Source organism: Sardina pilchardus, chromosome 13, assembly GCF_963854185.1.
Source record: "Sardina pilchardus chromosome 13, fSarPil1.1, whole genome shotgun sequence".
Classification (NCBI taxonomy): Eukaryota; Metazoa; Chordata; class Actinopteri; order Clupeiformes; family Clupeidae; genus Sardina; species Sardina pilchardus.
In genome coordinates, this window is record NC_085006.1 from 12,164,702 (window position 1) to 12,187,120 (window position 22,419).

Sequence of the window (22,419 nt, forward strand, 5' to 3'; positions counted from 1 at the left end):
GCTCTTTGATGTTAAATTAATCCAGGGATTAATCCTTTGGTGTAAATACAAACTTTTTTTTAAGGCAATTAGGCTTCAGCATGTTTCAATGCTAAATCCATTCTAACTATTAGGCTAGTAGAACTAATGACAAATGACAGACTATTTAATCTCTGGACAGATTTAATTTTTTGGGACTGCCCTCTGCCTCATGGTTGTCTGGGTATAGTTCCAAAAAGTGAATTAGCTATTAAATTCTCAAGAAATGGTGGATCATTCACAAGGAGATGTTCTATTAGTGCTCTGAGGTTCCTCTGCCATTCTACCTGATAAAAACATGTGTATGTTGCAGGCTTTTGTTAGTGAATTTGTTTTTGCACAAAACCCTTGGTTTATGGATTGTGTCGGCACATTAGCTGTATTATGTGAACTGATAAGACATGAGAGTTCCAGTTTGTTGAAAACCAAGTTAATTATTTCCAGGAAATGAATGGGCTTTGTGCTTTAAAAGGATCAGGCCTGTAATCTCTCCGTACCTGTGTATAAAAATGATGAAGTTGCAGTCATGTCAATTTCATGACTCTTCCAGCAGGTGTCAACAAAGCGCAAAAAACCTGTAACAATTACACCTTTTTCAGCCCATAGAGGTGGGTCAGGGTTAGCTGACCCATCACCAACCTTTCTTTGAGCAATTCAAATCAGACTTGTCATCCCTGATTATTCACTGGTTGGATCAATAGCAGACCCAGGTCGCTCTTGGGAGAGATGCAAAGATAAATTAATTGAATAATAATGTGTCTGTCATAACAGATGTTCTGTTGGTAACTCATTGCAATAGAAATGACACTCAATTTGGCGAGGGCCTCACATTTGTCTTGGTGTTTCAACATAATAGTGCACTGTGTTACTGCATCCTATCTTTAATCTTTGATGAGTGCCAGAAAATCTAACAGTTTAATAATCATATTCATTATGTTGTTAGCGGATTATTGACCTGTGATGATTTACTGATAAATAACAGATTTTGTAGTGGAGTTTGCCCGGGCAGGTCAGATGCACGTGCAATTTAAGAGTCTACACTTTATGATGTTTTCATTCCATCCAAATATGCAAAAAATATGAAACCATTACTTAATACCATTAGGCTACATTAAAATGTATACACATTAAATACATCCTATACGCACACAATAATTAATTGCATGTTCAGGAGAAAGCTTTGGATCTTCTGTTTGACTTGCAGCCCAAGGCCTCTGTAGACCTATAGGCTTTCAGCCTAGATTATAGTCTACAATGATTAGTAGGCCTATATCTGTATATTACATCAAATGTCATATCAAATGTTTGGTATGGAAGTAAAAATTAGTTGTCACAAAATCCATGGTGCATTTCAGAGTTCAGTGAGTGACGTACGATCAAGTGGGGGGGACTAATCGGCATTACCCAGAAGGCTTATGTTCCACCCCTTGTCCAGCCGGTGCATTTGGTTAAAAAGTCAATCGTTAACATCGCACCTGACAGCCGGCTTATGGAATGGACGATCCTGAGACTCGGGACTGGACCACCTGCAAACTCAAATCGATAACAAGGGCAAGATTGATTTTGATTGTCAAATAATTATATTTTGCTCGTGGGATTGGGCTGATATATTTTTTCCTTTATCGACGCCTTATTTGCCACTGAAACGAGTCGATGTACGGATGTTGTTGTGATATGGGCTATGCTAGCCCACAACAACCATTCTGAACAGCGCATGAAAAGCCTCGAGGACTGAATTTTCTTTCTTTCTTTTTTTTTTTATTATCTAAGGACTGGACCGCCATCTCAACCTAACCCAATAGGCTATTTATGGCAGGGTCATGCATCGTGGTCTTAGGGTTGTTACAGGGCTGTTGTCATAATAATAATTATAATAATAATAATTATTATTATTATTAATAATATTATTATTACAGACTGGCTGGTGTTATTCTTAGACTATCCCAGGCTACATACAAGCTTCTCATCATGAAGTAGCCTAGCTGGCATCGCTATTCGCTCATTTTGGTGACGGGAATGGAAGAGATGCTACCGCCTGAATCCACACGGATTTCATTACAGTTAATTCGTGGCAAACAGGCTATGAGAAGCGGAAGATTCTATCACATTAGAAGAAACAACATTTTAATCGTTGTGCTTGACTGAATCGTGTAGCCTAGGTCTGATAGGATTTCTGGCATTCGACATCATCGTCCAGCTGAAACAACAGTGCGCCGTGACAGTAGGAGCTCATTGTTTGCATCGCTAATGTAAGATCATCTCTGTGAACTGAACTTGAATATTGCAGACTTTCCGTATGGCATGCGAAAGATGTAGGCTATGAATATATAGTGGAACTGCACAACATAATTGTTATTACGCGCTGGTTCACAGGATTATAACACTACTGACGTAGGATGCTACGCTACCTTCATGGACAGTATGCGGTGCTGTCTTGTTTTGACATTATTAAGTGTGTTTGAAAGTGATTGTTATGATTTAGTAAAGTAATAGCTATCCGACTATATCTCTGTTAAACGAGGCAAATTAACAGATGTTAAGGTATTTTTGCCATTCTGCTTAGGCCACTTGATCTTAGAATGGACGAGTGCTTTTCTTAAAGACTATAAGGACATTACACAGGCTTACATGGGCTACAGGATTTAGACGAGAAAGCAACAGTAGGCTACTCATTATTAGGGTGTTGTTTGACCATTATAAACTGGTTGAAGGATTGGCATTTTGTAGGCAAGAATTTATTTATTTTTGTAGACATGGGGATGAATACTGTGCATGACAACAATCTAATAATGTTAGCTGTAAGCATGTTAGATAGGAGCCTTTGGTCTCACTGATCATGACAATCCATGTCACATGAGTCTGTTTATTTAATGATGATTAGTCTTGTGACATATGTTATAACCTTTGAGGAAGAGACAGGTGCTTGACAGCATTCTTGAAGAGAGAGAGAGCAGTGCTGTGATACAGTATCTTAAAAGTAAGATGACAGCTTTCCTATCTGTTTCCAATCCGTTTCAGGGTAACACAGTTTTTCTCAGGAGACTATGTGCAGGTGTCATAAGTCATTAAAGCCAATAATATAATATCCCTCATTTCAACTCAGGAGAAAATGTCACCCTCTGGTCCAGATCAGGCTATGAGTACATGAAGAGTTTGCATCAGTCACAAGGCCAGTGGTCCTATGGACAGGAGGGCCACTGTTAGTAAATGCCCTACATGGTCTTACTGTTGGATGTATATTCAGGATGTCAGTTGGCCGAGAGGGAGCGGTTTTAATGCTGCCGACATCATAAATGGGGACACACAGACTGTGTGCAATTAAAAACATCAAGCAGCCATCCAGTGCGGAAAATTGTCTGACAGTCCTCTGTCCTTTGACTCCCCTGTGAGCTTTGCATCCAGTGTGCTCTGCATGGATGGTTTGTGTGAGTTGACAGAGGAATCACCCCAGCTGTTGAGACCCCACCGCTGACAACCGGTAGCCATGGAGCCCCATACTAGACTGAGTAGCAGTGGCGACGCAGCCACACTGCCCTGTGCAAGTTGTGGGGGGTGCTACCACCCACCGACCTCCTCCTCCTCCACCTCATCAGGGCCCCCAAACATGACCGAGCCACCCGGCTTTGGCGACACAGAGAACGGGAACAGCTGGACCTCCTCGGTGATGTCATCCTGCGGCTCGCCGGACTCGCACGTCCACCCGCCTCCCGGAGGGGGGACCCCGTACTGGACGGCGGTCTTTGACTACGAGGCCACGGCAGACGAGGAGCTCACGCTACGCCGCGGGGATCTGCTGGAGGTGCTCTCCAAGGACGCGAAGGTGTCCGGAGACGAGGGCTGGTGGACGGGTAAGATTCAGGACAAAGTCGGCATCTTCCCCAGCAACTACGTCACGCGGCGGAGTACCAGCTACCCCAAGCTGCCACCCGAACACATGCTGGTGTGCGGGGAGTGCCCACTGGAGATTGACTTTTCAGAGCTGAGCTTGGAGGAGGTGATTGGCGCCGGCGGCTTCGGCAAGGTGTACAAAGGCATGTGGCGCGGGGAGGAGGTGGCGGTGAAAGCGGCCCGGCAGGACCCGGACGAGGACATCAGCGTCACGGCGGAGAGCGTGAGGCAGGAGGCCCGTCTCTTCTGGATGCTGAGGCACCCCAACATCATCTCGCTGCGCGGGGTGTGCCTGCGGGAGCCCAACCTCTGCCTGGTGATGGAGTACGCCCGCGGCGGAGCCCTGAACCGAGCGCTGGCCGGCAAGAAGGTGCCGCCCAGGGTGCTGGTGAACTGGGCCGTGCAAATCGCCACGGGGATGGACTACCTTCACAATCGCACCATTGTTCCTGTCATCCACCGAGACCTCAAGTCCAGCAACAGTAAGTACACATAAATGCCCTCACACCTGCCACAAAAATGGTGGCTGTTTGTTGAGGTCAGCAATATTATCTGTGAACAGTAGATCCGTGACACAGTAGAGACTCTTATTTCTATAATGAATGCATCCCAGTTCTGAGCATGAAAGCAAACAGCATGAAAGAGCCTTCTGAAATATGGAAATGTTTTGCATATGCGTTTATGATGAAGTAACAGTCAACATTTTCAGACAGATCTGCAGTTTTTTGTGCTTTTTATTTTCCTTACTAAGCCATTCTGTTCCTCCTACCATATTCTACTGTCTCTCCTTTGGACTGCCGAGCTATTTTGGTCTTTTGTGCCACTTACAGTTTAGAGATGCAGTTGCTTTTGTGTATCAGAGGGAACACATCCCCTGATTGTGCTGCATCATGGTTTTCGGCTGAATATAGATCTTTGCGTGCATTTACCAAGTAATTCTACACTGTGACCTTGTCTCCATTAATGAATCTCTTCTTTGTGGGACTGCAGAGTCAGGACTCAGGTCACAGGCAGCATAGATGTCTGAAAAAGTTACACGGTTACTTATAATTCAGGCTCTAAACTCTTCAACATCCTTCTTCAACTGCAGCCACTTCTGACATCACTGCAGCATTCAGCAGCTTGGACTGCTGTAAATTAATGTAAGGTTGTTTTCTAAAACAAGGGAGAGGCATTTGACCTGTACTGATTCAGTATACTCCATGGGACACTGCCTTAGATTAATTAAATAGCCTACTCAAAAGCTCAAACCTGGACTAAGCCCATTTCAGGACCTTGAGTTGAAATTCAGGTCTCGAGGTCATAGATTAGTATGTTGCAGCTAGCTTCACCACACAAGCGAACAAACACAACTCTTTAATGTTTAACGTTTTCAAAGAAGAGACCTGTGATCATGTGGTCTTTTGGATGTTATCTGAAGTTACCACTCTGGATTGTTTATTTATCTCTTGTTGGTTCGAGTTTTGATAGTGAGTGCAGAAATGCCCAAAGGCACATAAGAGCCCCTAAGATTTTAATAGAAATGACTTAAGGGGAATTTTATGCATGTGTTTGTGTGTGCATGTGTGTGTGCATGTGTGTGCGTGTGCGTGTGCGTGTGCGTGTGCGTGTGCGTGTGCGTGTGCGTGTGCGTGTGTGTGTGTGTGTATTTTTGCATGGCAAAGCACACATTCTGTTTTTTTCATGCCGACCCTGTGTTGTGTCTATCACATGTGTGTAAGCCTACTTTATGTATGCTTTTATCTACGTATGCGTGTGTGTGTTTGTGTAACTTTTCCCATTCCTTAAATCGCTGTGGAAATGTTCAAAGCGTGGTTGCCTCCGAATACCAGTTTGTTGCGGACAAAGCCCTGACATCCAATGTAAATAAACTCTGAGCATTGAATTGAAAACAGGAGCGCAACAGCATGGCTATTCTCTAAAGACATGATCGCTCTTAGGCAGATTATCTCAACAGAAGCTAGATACTCACAAACTGTAAAGCAACTATCGACCTTTTTCTTTATGCAAGTGATATCACACTGTAAGGGAAATGATGCAGACATGGGACTCACTGTTCCATCTTGCAAGCATAGAGTGGGAACACTGGTTGTCAAGACCCTATCCACAATGATGCTTGAAATGTTATTCAATTAATCAGAAGCAATTAGGGGTCTCTCAGACATCTTCAGACATTACAGATGAATTAGATGCTAGTAGAGGAAATTCCAAGAAAGGTAGCTCTTCATGAAATGTACCATCAGTAAGCAGAATTTAGGAGAAGTGGCTTGCAAGTCCTATCAGTGCCTTGCTACCAGAGGTTTAGACAGTGTCATCTAAAGAGCAGTACATTTGGTTGGTTTTTCAAATTCAAGAGTTAGAACAGTAATGGGACTCTTCTCCGATTGGTTAAAGGCTGATTTTATTCCAGGTCAGTGGCCTTTAGAAGCATGGATGAAAATGAATCCCAGTGGAGCATTGCTAGATGGACGTTACGGAATGCAGTGAATTTGTGTCTTGTGATGCAAGACTTGCATGCAGTCGCCATCTATAAGCTATATGGCAGAAAAGGCAGACTCTGCTTGGAACACATCTAAGAGAAAGGGAAAGAGGAATGGGACAGAGCATAAAAGGTGAGGGTCAATATGATCCCACAAGTGGGTGGAGCTCCCGGAGCCACTGGGAAAGTGGCTTAACCAGATCCTAGGTCGTCTGGTCTGAGCTCTCTTTCCGCGGACGAGCAGTCTGACCGATAGCTCAGATGTATAAATTACTCTTAAGTCTGTGATTAGCCTGTCAAATTTGCTTACGTAACCTTGTTGTTTACCTGACTGACACACATTTGTGTGCCCAGTGTGGCCAATGTTAAAAACACACTGTGAAACAGACACGTGACATCCCCCTTCCTCCGTGAGGAGTAGTACACCCCATAGAATCAACAACGTGTTGGCACGACATATGAGGAGTATTAACCTGCTTCCCAGCCTGCCTGCAGAATATAAAATAATTGGTACCTTTGTTCTACTTGGAACACATCATTCTGAGTTGTAGTAGATGGGAGGACCTGCTGCTTTTTGTTAAGGTAGCTGTGGTGTATGGGCCAAATTCATTTGGATGGAATTCAACTCCACTAAGCTTCTTTTCTTTTCTGCTCTGGCCCTGGTCAACCCAACATGCTTCCACTCTCATGCTTCATGGTGGTGATGCCAGTGATGCACTTGTCTAGTACACAAATTTAATGACAGGAAAAGTGAACTGTGGTCTTTACAGTGGAGTTTAAATGCACTATAGGATTCTGTTTGGACCCTCATGTTTTGTTGGTATATTATTGGTGCCAGACAGTTTTTTTTATCACATGCTGAAATGAATTTTCATGGTAGGACTACATGAAAGGGAGCATACATTGGCCCATCCCACTATCAGCTCTCTACCGTGTCTGTGGTTGCGTGCCCACAACACAGTGGAAATGTTGAAAACGGCTTCACTCACATCTACAGTATATGCCACTGAAATACATCAGTCTGAAGGCTAACTAGCTGTTATCATTACCAGCTGTTTTTTTTACAGGCCACTGGTTGTGGTCTGCTAGCTAGCTAGCTTGCTAGTTTTAGACAAAATCTTATACTGCCACTTCAACCAATTACCAATCGGCTATCAGATTACTGACACGGATGTCTGCTGGAGTCGTCCTCTGTGGAGGTCAGTCTGTACACATATAGTGGTAGGGTGGCCAAAGATGGCCATCAGTCAGCACTCACTGGAGGAGTGATCCAGCAATCAGCTGTGTTTCAGGTGAGAGACATGCTCTTTTGCACATCAAACAAAGGCTGTGCTGTGTGGCCTCCACATCTGACTTTGCATACTGCTGATAAGGGTAAAGGGCTGCACCCGCCTCTCCTTGCTGGAAGCTACCCGGATACACGCTCTTGTTGACACACCAAACATTTCCATAGCTGAGCCAACACACGGAAATACCCAGGGAAAGTGAATGTTCACACACACACACACACACACACACACACACACACACACACACACACACACAGAGAGAGAGAGAGAGAGACCAGAGCTATGTGTCTGTCTAAATACTCAACTGAGATGCACTTCTTAGACATTGCCCAGCTGAGACTCAGGAGTGTTGTCTAAATAAGGTGACATGAAACAAAAAACACCTGTCTACACCTGCTGTTAATCATCATCAGCTAAATGTCATCAGACGTACAGATGCATATGGTCACATAATCACAATTTGGTGTCTTGTTGTTTGCTTATTTATCAAATTTATTCAAATGTAATTTTATGAAAGATATGAATGAGATGAATAAGGTCAGATTCTCAAACCAAATGCTTTTCAACCTGTAAGTGTCATATTTTACTCTGCGGGGCCTTGACAGGTGTGCTTGTGTGACCATGTGACCTGCTGTCTACATCCAGGCGTAGCGTAGACCTCTGAAGTTCGCCTACAAAAAGCTACCAATTTTGCCCAGATATGGTATCTTGAGAGATTTTTTTCTATGGGAAAATAACATGGATTTTGAATTATCGCACCTGTTAAACTCGTGGGGGGCGAAGAATTCGGAAAAGCAGACATTTTGCTCTACATACATTTGTCCTTTGCCTTCTAGTGGATACTGTGATCAGATGTACGATAAGACGGCACACTTTGAATTTTGCTACACCAGAGCTAACTTACAATGCAACTTGCCATAGGTATGGCAAAGATGGCACCTTTTTTGTAGGCAAACTTCAGCAGTCTAGTAGCTGATATAGGATTGGAAGGATAAGCTTAGGGGTATTCTGAATATATTGCCATGACGTCACACACTGGCTATCACTGCCTGGCATCCTTCCTCTCTGTGTGGCACTAGCATGTTCACCCATCTACCACTGGGTGGAGTGATGTTTCCCATCTTAGAAAACATCACCCTTAATTACTGGGGATGATCAAAGATGTTATGTGTGACAGGAAGAAACATAGTATACAACATAGTGTTGGTTGTTTAGTGTATTACTGAAATGTAGTTTATTTTGAGATTTAGCTTTACATCCAGCAAAAGGATGTTAAGTGTAGAAGATATAGAGATGGACATTTGCATGAATTTCTCTTAAGTTAGACTACTCTGGAACATCCTGTTCTTTTCATTTTTCACAGTTTACTGGTCTTGTTATCTGTAAACTGTTAAAACAGCTTAGTCATATTTTTTCTCAGTCAAAACCAATGGCATCAAAATATGGTCGTTTTTGTTGTTACTCATTCTAGCTCAAGTTCTCCCCCATCTCAAGTCCCCCCTCAAGTTCTCCCTGATCTTTATCAATATGAGACCAGTAACCAATTTGCACGTTAAACTTCACAGGTGTGGCTAAGACAGAAAGTATTGTTGATATCTATTCATCAATTATTGCTGGTATCCATTTTTACTATTTAGCATTTCTCTCCTCTTTTAACCATCCTATTTGTCTTCTGCTCTTTTGTCACTCTTGTATCATCAGTTTTGATTCTGGAGCCAGTGGAGAGGGACAACCAATGGGGGAGGACCCTGAAGATCACCGACTTTGGGTTGGCACGGGAGTGGCACCGCACCACCAAAATGAGCGCAGCGGGTACCTACGCTTGGATGGCACCAGAGGTCATCAAGCTGTCTCTCTTCTCCAAAAGCAGTGATGTCTGGAGGTAGGTCGGCAGTGCATCAGGATTGGTGAGATTTCAGTAGTACTCTGTTTTCTCCTCTTGAAAAATGAGCTTCAGAGGAAGAGATCGGCTTTAGAGGTGTACTTCCAGTAAAGACACTGAAAGGATTAAGTGTTGGTTTTGGTTAAGCAATAAGCAGTACCTGTGGTGCATGATCCCTTAAGGCCCTTTCTGACATTGTGTGACTCTTTTACTCTCCCTGTGTCCTCAGTTTTGGGGTTCTGTTGTGGGAGTTATTGACGGGGGAGGTTCCATACCGTGAGATTGACGCGCTGGCCGTGGCCTACGGTGTCGCCATGAATAAGCTGACGCTTCCAATCCCATCCACCTGCCCAGAAGCCTTTGCACACCTGCTGGAGGGTAAGAGGTCATCGAGTATTTCAGTGGTTCTGAACTGAGAGCCTGTTTAAGCCATATCAGCTTGCAGTAGGTTAGCAGCATGGAACAGAGCCATAGAAAGAGAGAGTTACAACACTCTTTGATGTCGCCACCATGTGATCTATGCTGCAGGAGGGTGGGATGCATGGAGGATGCTGGCGGATGTAATTTAGTCATTCATTGGCTACTGATCAAGTGATTATCAGTTTTCAGGTACAAAACGGTCTCCATAATCCGGAAACTGGCATTACCACCCAAATTTGTCCTGCCCTGAAAATTTGAGGGCAATAAATTTGAGTCTTGAGTCACTCCATTAAGATCTCTTTTTGCTCAGATAAGATGTGTTCGGGCCTGTCAAATGACTTGGGTGAGCTTTATGGGATGATGGACAAATGCGCAACAATGTAGCAGTCATTATGTCACCTGAGCGCACTTGAGTTGATTTTGCAAACAACAAAATCGCTGCTGCTAGAGAAGCAAGGTGATCAGATTCTGCTATTGCATCTGTTATACAAGACATTGACAGCGCAATAGCCTGTACAAGATGAACAGAAAACAGTGATCAAGGCATTTGACATCCTCAAATTTTGTGGGAGGGGTAAATCCAGGCTGCGCTCAGGCTAGGTTGAAAGACAATCAAATCCAAATGGCGTGCCACCAGTCTCAAACTCTGATTAGCCTGCAGCACCTCTCTGTTGAAATTCCTCACTGTGGCCATTGGTCATGTCTTCTCTTACATTCTCACACATTCTCATTTCATCTCCTCTGTCCTATTTTTCTCTGTCTGGCGCCCAGAGTGTTGGAGCCATAACCCTCACAGTCGCCCATCCTTTGGGAGCATCCTGACGCGGCTGCTGGCCATCGAGCAGTCAGCCATGTTCCAGATGCCTCTGGAGTCTTTCCACTCTCTGCAGGAGGACTGGCGGCTGGAGATCCAGCAGATGTTTGATGAGCTGCGGGCAAAAGAGAAAGTAAGGGAGATGGAGATGGAGAGGGCGAGAGGGAGATATTTGAAGGGAACTTTGGGACTTTTATCTGAGAGTATTGTGTACTCACGGCACTGTCATTCACTTACTCATCTTGCCTCCATTATCAGCAAGCGCTTTTTGTTTCTTGGAGTGCTTCAGCTAAAAAGCAGTGAAGTGATGAAGCCTGGAGACCTATAAAAGTAGTTTTAAATACACCAAGCTTTCCAGACATTATAACCCTAACCTAAACCTTAAAGGAACACTTTAACACCGTTTTTTTCATATTAAACTACATTATTCCCCGCACCGTAACGTAGTTTAATATGAAAAAACGGTGAAGTGTTCCTTTAACTCCACATTTGCAATATGATCATAATGATATAATCAGGCAATACATGATGAAGCTAATTTCCTTTTATGTGCTTCTATGACTGTAAAACTGGCAGCAGAATAAGCCACAGAACTAAATATAAAATGTGTGGTGAGGAGCTGAAATGTTACCAAGAAAAAGAAAAACTATCTAGAAGAATTCAGGGAAGTGCCTATGTTCCATATGGAACATGGATATAATGCATTACATGCGATAGTCAATAAATATGACTTTGTGACTAACTATTTATGGATAGTACATATCCTAATATAGATGCAGGTTATGTCCTTTATGTTTTGCATGGTCCAGGTATGGATTGTGAGCATGCTTGATATAGCAGACCACCCAAGTTATGTAAGCCATCCCTCTTAATGCTGCATTGATCTTGACTTGCGACAGATCTATTTTAAGGAGAAGTGATCAAAAGGATGAGCTTTGCATAGAAAGATGTTATTTCAGGATTTGCTAAAACAAAGTGTGAAATACTTCTGAAGAGTCATCGTTGCAAGCTCAGCCTGTGCGTGGAGCTGGTGTGGTGCGATACACAGTCTCCTGTGGTCTGTCTCAGTCAGAGGGTCCTCTCCAGTTGCACTCATACTCTGAATTACTGGCATGTGCCACCTGAAACTGCATGCGTTAATCGTTGTCTTGGCATCGAGTCATTGTCAAGTCATGAAGTTCATCAATATTTCATAATAGTAGGAACTACTTAACCAAGATGGCAGACAGTTGCAACATGCAAAGGTGAACAAAACATAGAGCAGTAGAGGCAGTAATGTTGATAGAGATGTGATATCATGTACAGAGGCTACAGCCTGGGAAAAGGGAGCCAGCAGTGAAGATGAGTCATTTGAATTCATTAAGCTAGTATGAATAGGGAGATTAAATATAAATGCTGTTGTTGTTTATTCACCCTTTGTAAATGATGGTAGTCAGGAATGTTCATCCATCTTCAATCTACATTGCTGTTACCCTGTATGGATGACCATGATGTTGACCACAGTCTTTACATTGGTGGCTCCTCGTTTGTGTTTGACCGCTGCAGGAGCTGCGCTCGTGGGAGGAGGCGCTGGCCCGGGCAGCGGAGGAGCAGCGGGAGCAGGAGGAGCAGCTCCGGAGGAGAGAGCAGGAGCTGGCCGAGCGCGAGATCGACATCGTGGAGAGGGAGCTGAACATCATCATCCACCAGGTGTACCAGGAGAAGCCACACGTCAAGAAGCGCAAGGGCCACTTCAAGAAGAGCCGCCTGCTCAAGCTGGGCCGAGACAGCAACAGCATCAGCTTGCCCTCTGGTGGGTAGAGATGGAATTGCATCTCTACATCTAGGGCTGTTCTGAAGTCTGTAATATGTTATAGGTTAGACCAGATTCATACTGAGTTGAGATGTCAAACTAAAGTCAGGACAATTCCATCAGATTAGGCCTCCTGATCAGTTGAGACGGATATATTGGTTTATTTCAGGTTATATGTATACACTGATGGGACTCTACTGAATGTTGAACCCTCTTCCAACAGGTTTCGAGCACAAGATCACTGTGCAGGCCTCGCCGAGTGTGGACAAGAGAAAAGCGCAAGGAAAAGCTGAGACCACCACTCCTCCAGCCAGCCCTGGAGTCATCCCTCGCCTCCGGGCTATCCGCTGTGAGTGCTGCCCCTCATGCCGGGCAATGTGGTGGGAGTCAGGGGTAGACTGGGTGAACCCTGCCTGAACTTCCGGTGAATTTGGATTTCACCCGGCAGCTCAGGCTGGAAACCTGCATATCTATCTCCTCTGTTCCCTGCCAGAACCTTTGGCTCCAATCACAAACTAGCTTATTGAAATGACGCACCGGATTGTTGGTCTGATTGGTTGAAGGACTATCCAAGTGTACAGAGTCATTTGCCCTCTGATCACGCCTCTTGTGCAGTAGAAACAAAGCGCAGCCTCCCCATACTAATGTTCAGTCTTAAAAGATTGAGCTTAGTATGGTGATAGCCAGACTAGGTAAGGGAGGATGTCATGTTTTTTAGATGTCATGTAATTTAGTAGGACAATCGGTTAAAAAAAAAAAAAAACAGAACAGAAAGCATAGATTTTCAGCTGAGAGGGTTTTCTAGAATTTTTGCATTGATTCAACATATCAGACTACATTTTTTCTAGTATTGTTTGAGCTCAAGGCCAGATAGGTATAATTGAGGGTAATTTATTAATTTAGGCCCGTTGGTCTATCTGAGATGTAAGGCATTTATCTGTATGCTCTTGTTATTTCATCACCTTGGTAACACAGAGGCACTTTGCCCTCACTAGCCCCCTCTGCTGGCAGCACAACCAGCCAGCATGTAATATGAACACTGGTGCTGCATCAGTGTTTGCTTCTGTCAGCGGGAGATTGTGTCTGTGACAGTGTGTTGTGTTCTGTTGTGTTAAATGGGCTGTGGTTTGTTTGGCTCCCTCCCAGTGACCCCCTGTGATGGCAGGAAGACCTGGGGCCGCACGACTGTGTGCAAGGAGGAGGTGGTGAGCACCAAGAAGAAGGGCCGGACCTGGGGGCCCAGCTCGACCCATCAGAAGGAGAGAGTTGGCGGGGAGGACAGGTAGAGAATACCACACTTACCCCTTCAGACAGATGCAGGGGCTGCGATCCATGGGGTTGTCATCTATTTCCCATCCATTCAGCGTGTTTTCTGTTTGGCTAAATTTAGCATTAGCTTACTGTACATATGTAAGCCCGAACAAAGCACTGCTGATAAAAGCTTGTACCTTGTAGAGTATTCAGACTCCTATTCTTCCAGGCTGAGAGTGTGATGGACCAACAAATGGGCTGTGGGTGGTTGATAATAGCTACTATCAGTTCCTCCTGATGGAATACAGAGGAATACTTCCTACAGCCTTTAATAATTTATAGGTGTATAAAAACCAGTCTCCATCCCTGTCTGGCACTCCCTGTTACTGTGTCTGCAGTTCAACTGAGGCTCATTTTAAAGGCACAGTTCACAGATTCTGATCCCATACGTTTGTCAAATCAAGTCAAGTCAAGTCTATTTACATAGCGCATTTCATACATCATAGAAGTCATTCAATGTGCTTTACATAAACAAAAGCTATCGGTAATAGCAACAGGGTTCCCACGGGCCATGGAATTTCTAGAATATCATGGAATTTTGTAAAGCCTATTCCAGACATAGAAGGTCAGGGAACTATATCATTTTTGGTGCAAAGTCATGGAATATCAGTTGGAATATTGGAATATTATAGCAGTTTAAAATGTACTCGCCAAAATTCATTAATACAAATATAGTTTTTTATATTTTGGTTATTAGGTTTACTGTTAGCTTGAGTAGTTATTCAATTTAGTCATCTCCTGCTCTTAAAAAAGGTCAAAGAGTCTTGAACAGTAGGCGACTGCTCTCAAATCTTTAGTCAGTATATTGTACCATTCATGTAGGTCATGGAAATTCAAGTTTTTTGTCTGAGAAAGTCAGGGAAAAGTCATGGAATTTTACATTTGACTTATAGTGGGAACTCTAGCAAATAAAACCATAGAAGTGCACTAGTCAAAAGAGTAGTTTACAGAGTAAAGATCATAATAAAAAAGAAAACTTGAAACACACAAGGTAAAATAATTAAAAAACAAAGAATAATTAAAAAGAAAATATAAAACGGTAGAATAATTAAAAGACAGCAAATTCCTCTTCACATTCCTCTAGCTGTTTGTTCTGTGTTTGGTGTCAAAAGCAGTTCTCTTGTATAGTAAAGTCTTGCAAATGTAAATGTCTGTAAATGATAAACAAACATTGTGGTTCGGAGGAGCACAAAAAGACAGGGGGGCCTAATTTGAATGATTGACAAGAGCGCAGTCACTCAATGTGCAAAGTATCTCGTGTCTCTCTCGTTGATTGTTAGATTTGCAAATGTACTGTATCTTTGTCCTCATTGGTAAGTTAGAATAGAATGGAATAGAATATAATAAAAACTTTACATTTAAATTTACCATTAGTGAACTCAAATATATATACAGTGGGGAGAAAATGTATTTGATACCATGCTAAAGTTGCCTAAAAAGAGGAAAATAAAATCATCATTTGACAATAAATCTTAATGTCTTAATTTAAAAAACACTACCACTTAAAACCGCTAAGTACACCAATTTTCTTTGTGATTGAAGAATGTATTGTAAATAAATAAATGTTCTTCCTAAATGCTAGGGGGAAGGAAGTATTTGACCCCCATGGTGCTTTTTCCAGTAGGCCTATTAGCCTGTTTGAACAGGCTAATAGGCCTACTGGAAAAAGCACCATGCCAATCTCTAGCAATGGTGAAGGGTATGTGATGATGTGGGGCTATTTTGATTCCAAAGGCCAAGGGAACTTTATCGTTATGGATAATATCCTGGATCCATGAAATAGCTGGCCTTTAAAAATAAATATCTGCCTGCCCCTATGTTAACCCTATGAGTTAAATTCCCATAGGGTTACATAGGGGGTCAAATACTTCCTTCCCCTAGCATTTAAGGAAAACATTTATTTATTTACGATACATTCTTCAATCACTAAGACAATTGGTGTCCTTGGCGGTTTGATTTTTACTAATCTTTTTAATTAAGGCATTAAGATCAATTGTCAAATGATGATTTTATATTCCTGTTTTAGCATGGCATCAAATACATGTGCTCCCCACCGTATATATATACAGTGCTGTGAAAAGGTTATTTATTTGCCCACTTGCTAAAGTTGACTAAAAAGAGGAATAGAATAGAATACAAATTTTATATAAAATTTTTGTTTATGCTGAATGGTGTTATGAAGTAATCCTGACAGTTACTTCTATTTGTTTGAATCCACTCGTGGTGTCTGCCATATTTGTTCATTACAGTACTATAGTGATGTTGACACTGTGATAATATTCAACTCCATTCATGCCATAGCAATGTCTAGATGATTAAAATAATATTTTCTCTTTTTTTCCTCTCCTAGATTGAAGTCCCTTGGCGAGGGATGCAAGACATGGTCCTCCAGTGCCCCCAATCTTGGGAAATCCCCAAAGCACATTCCCATGACAGCTGGGTTTTCCAGCTTAAATGAAATGGGTGAGTCTGTGTGGCTCTGATCTGTTGCCTTGTACTCTGAGTGCCAACCAGAGCCAGCCCTGACTGCACTGGAGCCCTAGGCAATATTGTGCCGCCCTCCCCCTTGGTTATTGCTAAACAATAACCAAATAAAACCGTAACCAAGTCAAAAAGTTAGTAAAAAACGTCCTAGTCTTTGAAGGCGCCACCCGTGGATGTAGTCCATACCGCCTATTCCTAGGGCCGGCCCTGGTGCCAACTGAAATCCAAAAAGTGATGAGGTCCAAATGAGTGGGTGTGGGTGTTTAGAAGTGATCCCTGTAAGCTCTCGTGTGTTTTCACTACATATGGTTTGTTAATGTCTTCATTATTATGACTGAAGATAGTGCACATTATCATTTTACCTCCTTTATGAGAGTGCTGGGAGTGCACTATTAATTGGTATTAGTAGCTTAACATTTGTTTAGATAAGGTGTAACTTCATCCCTCTAATAAATCCATCTCTTGCTGACAGAGGAGCACTGCGAGGACACGTCTCCGTCTCAGCTGCCTGTGGAGGCCAGCAGTAACGGCTCCACGGCCTCGGCCGCCGGGGCCCACGGCTCCGTCCAGCGCTGCAGACACCACAAAAACAGCAACCTGCTGCTGCTGGGCTGTGCCTCGGTGCTGGCCTCCGTGGCTCTGGGACAGGACCTCCTGCAGCTGGGACGTCTGCAGGTGAGTGGGGCACTGGTGTGTGTGTGTGTGTGTGTGTGTGTGTGGATCAATAGCAAATCAGATACCCTTCATAGAACCCATCATGTTACATCAACACATTTGCATCACATGTCATTAACAGACCCTTTTATCCAGAGTGGTTAACAGTGAACTAACTACAGTCTTCAGGCACAACATAGGCCTGAGTGATTTGTAATGGGGCTCCATGCTGACTGGCCATGGGATAGAACTGTCAAGGAGGTTATGTTTTCATTGGGGTTTGTTTGTTTGTCCGTCTGTTTGTCTGTTTGTTTGTTCGCAAGATACCTCAAAAAGCTATGGATGGATTTCGATGGGATTTTCAGGGAAAGTCTGAAATGAACCTCCGCAAACCTCCACTTTGCGCTGTCTGAGTGCTTTTCTAGTATACCTATGTTTTGTTTGTGTCTCCTGCAGGTGAGTCAGGACGAGCAGGAGGCCCGTGAGAAGAAGAAGGAGGGCCTGTTCCAGCGCACCAGCCGCTTCCGGCGCAGCACGTCCCCGCCCAGCCACGCGCTCTCGCTGTCCCTCTCCCAAAGCCATCACCACGACTCAGCCCTGGCCTGCCTGGACCCGTCGCCCTCCGTCACCCTCCTCTCCCTCTCCTCGCTGTCCGACTGCAACTCCACCAAGTCCCTGCTGCCCTCCGACCCCGACGACCACCTGCTGCCCTCGCCGGCCCTGCCCGTGGCCTCGCCCACGCCGACGCTCAACCCCCTGCTGGACCTGCGGGCCGAGAGCTTCAAGCGCGAGCCCAATCAGTCGCTCACGCCCACTCACGTGTCCGCCGCCATGACCGTGAGCCGCAAGCACCGCCGCACGCCGTCGGACAGCGCCATCGGGCCGAGGGCTCCGCCTGTGGTGCTTCACCGGCGCACTCCGTCCGACGGCAGTGTGACCATTCCCCCGGCGCAAGCACTGGTCACCGCACCACACACGGGTGAGGCCTTCCACTGACCTTCCAGTGTCCCTGCTGACAGTGGACTTCTGTGCTCTTAAAGGACAACTCCGGTCTTAGAACAACCTAGTCTATGTTTTGGTCCCCAACGAAAGTTTACACTTGTGTCGTGGGTACCAAAACATCATGAATTGGTGCAGTTTTGAGCAAGGCTGGAATATGCATTTACAACTTAATAGTTGTAAATTTGCATATAGCATAGCCCTTTGGGGCAGCTTTGTCACATCACAATAAATCACCATTAATCACCATTACTCACCATTAATCATCAATAATCATCATCATGCTACTATAGACAGGGTCTCTGTAGACTAACTGTTTGTAGGCGTAATGAAAGGGTATAAAAAACTGTTGCACTGTGCAGTCAGTGCATTACCTAATTTTGTCAAAATCCAAAAATAGACCCTTGAATGTTCTTAGACCAGAGTGGTACTTAAGAATGAAAATAAACAAATAATGAATATTGTTATACATTTAATTATTTAATATACATTTATATACACATTTGTACATTTACTGTATGTACATAGAAATGTGTATATCTAATTTGAAGTACAGAATTAATCAGTTCAGAATCAGAATTTTTAGTTGCAAATGAAAAGCTAACTGGCCACAACTTCTAACCTGGCCCTGCCCGCCTAGTATCTCCGCTTATTGTCATTTCACTGAGATACTAGTCTGGCTCCTCACAATGCATTTACATTTTCCTCAGCCACCAGAATGGCAGGCCAAGCAGCGCCAAGAAGGGATGACGTTAGTTTCGAAGTCGAAAATGGCTGTGATAAATGGTAGTAGCAACGCCTGCAAACATCAGAAAATTGCAGTTGGAAGAATGTGTAAATTTATACAGCAAAGGTAAATACATGACAGCAGATGCGGTTTATTATTAGTGTGTAAAGGTTAGGCGAAGTAGAAAGCAACATTAGGAATCCCTGATCAATATGACTGGTTGGGCTGGACAAATGATTTTAAAGTTAACCTAAAGTCTATGCCCACTATGTTGCTAGGGTCGGAAATATTTTCCAGCTGTGAGTACCCAGACACATCTTCATGAAGTGAAATTAAATAGTGAGTCTAGTGAAACCAGGCTCCATAATATCCTCTTTTCTTCAAAAACCGTGGTTTTAGCTACAGGTAAAGGATTGTTATGACTTACATAACGTTGAATCTTTAGTTCATAATTATGTCTGTTTTGTTTTCCTAGGTCCCCGTGACACTTTGAAGACGCCCCATTTACCCGACCCCTCCAGCCTATTCCCGTCAGTGCCTCGTCGCAAACCTCCGACTCTGGCGCCTCCACCTCCTCCACCGCCGCCGGCAGCAGCAGCAGTCCACCACCACCACGAGAGCCCGTCCGGCACGCCCACCCTGGAGAGGCCCACCACGCTGGAGTTCGTGGCCCGGCCCCGGCCGTCATCGCGGGCCCGCCAGGACCCCTGGAAGCTGGCGTCCTTCTCGCGGACACTGAGCCTGTCGCCTGGCAGCAGCAGCGACAGCCTCCTGGGCTCCGGGGACAGCAGTGTGTGTGCCGCGCAACAGACGCTCCTGGACATGGACATGGAGGGGCAGACCCAGGACAGCACCCTGCCCCTGTGCAGCCAGCACCCCCCGCCCACTCTCTGTGGACACCATTTCTCTTAGACTGACCCCAACCCCTCAATTACACACACACGCACACACACACACACACATTCAATCCCGGTCCCCCCATATGGATCCTCTAAGGGGCCTACTTATTGTTTCTTAGAATATATTTCTGTACTCAGACTCCGGTGGACTGGACCGAATCTAGCGAATCTATCAGGTTCAGAAGACGTGGATTCATGCTCTCTTATGCAACAGTGATAAGGACCTTGAGAGTCTTTCCTGTGTGTGCATATTTTTACATTTATTTAATGCCTGTAAGTGCGTGTGTGCGCGTGTGTGACGTGTGTGTGTGTGTATGTGTGAATATAAGAATGGATGTTTGGCCACATTGACTGATAGGGCGTTTGTCATTGCAATCTGTAATATATTCAAATGACTGTCAACATTGATGTGTAATATATTCACATGGCTGTCAACCTATAGATATTCTTTAGATGTAACTATAAACATAAATTATTTAATTTTTACCTTTTTTATTTTGAAAAAAGGACCTACTCAAACCTAATTTGAAAAGCACAAGCTCTCTCGCACCAATACCAAATAGGACTGAGGTTCTATTTCTTACTATTTCTGGACTGTGTAGAGGGGCCTTCTTATTTTTCTTGTATGAATATACATAATGTGAATATGTGCATCTATATGTTGGGAAGCATGCTTATTTGTGTGAATATCAAGTGAGTAGCGTAGCACATCCATTAGTTTTCAGCATCCTCTCTCTTTCCCTCTCTCTCTCTCTCTCGGAGTATTTTATCCTTCTCATGCAGCTATATGTATATCTAGTGCACTCTCTTTCTTCCGCTCTCAAACAGCTCTACAGTGAATATCACATGGAGGAGGAATTTTGGGGTTTTTAAACCAAGTAGAGATCAACATCTACTACCTGCTTTGTATGACCAATCCGTAGCTATTCACCTATTTAATAGAACTTCATTACTCATCGTTATGCCATTATTATGTCTTCATGAGGATGGGAAGAGTCTGGACTGAGTACAAGCCCTCCATGAATACAATCAACCACTGAAGTGACTCTGAAGGATGAAGTGGACTTTTATGCTGACAGACGCAATACCAACATCCATCCTATTCTTTAGGAGATCATGCACAGAGCTAGAAATGACTAACTGAAACATTTTTATGCGGCGCTGTTTGTATTTGTCAGCTGTATGCTTGTGGAGTGTGTGTGTGTGTGTGTGTGAGTGTGTGTCTGTTTACTATGGGTATTTGGAAACTATGACGCTATGTGAAGGAGTGAACTAGGCCCATTCTTGTATTTTATGTGTGAACGGCCATGGTATTTATTAAAATAACTGTTACCTCTGAAGGTTTGCATTAATCATTATTATTATCGCTAAATACTGGTATACCAAAAAACATAAAATAACAGGTAGAATAGCAGAAATCCAATGAGCTTTCTATTGGAGACAACAATAAAAATTTACGACAATGGTTGTTCAAGATCAAAATGCTGAATCTGTAAGGCTGCAGTTGACACATTCTGAAACATACGTCAAATATGCAATGTGGCTTTTTAAGGCTTTCAAATGATTATTAAAACATAGGACTCTATTCACTACCTTTATGAAGACACATTTACTTTATAGCTTGCCGGTATAGACAACCCTCAAATACGCTAATGCACTGCCCATTCAAAGTTACTGGTTAAATATGTCAGAATTAATAAACATTTCCATGACAACCATATCACACCATGGGTTTTGTTTAAACTTTATTTATCATTTTCGAATACCAATCAGTAGTGCATTCCTGGACTAGCAGTTCAGTACAACCAGTTTTAATGTCATATAATATCCAATATCCCACAATATGTTCTCTCTTCAGACAGACTCATGATCCAAGATGACAAACTTACCACCACTGTCACAGAGGTTGTAACCTCAAATTTGAATTTTACTCTCTTAGTTTAAGATCATTACCGTAATGAAAGTAAAGCTCTCTACAACCGTTATGTTCTCAATTCCGCCCCCCCCCCCCCCCCCTTAAAATTCTCAAAACCACAAAATTCTACTTCGACCATTGACAGACACACATCTCAAATGACATCAAAGAAAAAAAAAGACACTACTTCCTTGTCCATATCCCTATGTTTGTGCTTTTGTTTTGATCTGAGCTGCACACTTTGATTAATGGGGTGGCTCTCACTCTGAAGTAAGCCTCTGCAGTTGCAAGCACAATGGTATGTCCTATTCATTGGCCCAGAAGATATCGCCCAGATAATTAGGCACCAGAGAAATAACTACAGACATTTTTTTTTAGATAACTTCACTCCACAACAGCACTCTCTCTGTCTTCTTTGACGGAGAGACAGAAACTGAACTAAATCCACACCATTTTCTACATTAGTCTAGCTAGCTAACCAATTCCAATTACAGTATAGCTCATGTGATTCTTGAAGACATTCCAGAGAGAACCATAACTAGTTTCTGCAGCTATTCTGAAATGCAGTGATTTCATATTGATCAATGACATCTATCAAAAAAACACCAAAGCTGTGGGTGGGGTCACTTAATCTTTCAGATCCTTAATCTTTCTATAGCTTATCTCTTACAATGGCTTAAGTCCCATTGACATAACTAGCTGTCTGCCATGTATAAGGTAGTAGAAAAAAATGAGTTGATCCAGAGCCTTCTCAGTATCATTTTACTGATACGCACTGCTGTATATTAACCATATCCCTTGAGCCCAACGAATACTGGATACAAAGGACAAGAAATGAAGACCACTGC

At 43.4% G+C, this 22,419-nt stretch overlaps 1 protein-coding gene across 2 annotated transcripts; it reads left to right on the top strand.

Annotated features, from left to right (window-relative positions):
• Positions 1 to 1,496: 1,496 nt before the first annotated feature.
• map3k10 (mitogen-activated protein kinase kinase kinase 10) lies at positions 1,497 to 21,292 on the top strand. 2 transcript variants are annotated; one of them, XR_009941139.1, is made up of 12 exons: positions 1,497 to 4,388; positions 9,376 to 9,556; positions 9,786 to 9,934; positions 10,748 to 10,923; positions 12,336 to 12,582; positions 12,806 to 12,931; positions 13,729 to 13,864; positions 16,244 to 16,356; positions 16,850 to 17,052; positions 17,488 to 18,010; positions 18,741 to 18,883; positions 19,233 to 19,367. XR_009941139.1 is itself a non-coding variant. In XM_062552484.1 (11 exons), the coding sequence occupies exons 1-11, from the start codon at positions 3,503 to 3,505 to the stop codon at positions 19,667 to 19,669; spliced, it is 3,177 nt and encodes a 1,058-aa protein (XP_062408468.1). In that variant the 5' UTR covers positions 1,497 to 3,502; the 3' UTR covers positions 19,670 to 21,292. The 2 variants fall into 2 exon arrangements, 1 of the variants encoding a protein (XP_062408468.1); XM_062552484.1 differs by lacking the exon at positions 18,741 to 18,883 and having other exon boundaries at positions 19,233 to 21,292.
• Positions 21,293 to 22,419: the final 1,127 nt, after the last annotated feature.

Coding starts and splice junctions, on each gene's coding strand:
- map3k10 (XM_062552484.1), top strand. CDS start 3,503: ATGGAGCCCCATACTAGACTGAGTAGCAGTGGCGACGCAGCCACACTG. Junction 13,865..16,243: donor AGAGTTGGCGGGGAGGACAG/GTAGAGAATACC, acceptor TTCCTCTCCTAG/ATTGAAGTCCCTTGGCGAGG. Junction 16,357..16,849: donor TTCCAGCTTAAATGAAATGG/GTGAGTCTGTGT, acceptor TCTTGCTGACAG/AGGAGCACTGCGAGGACACG.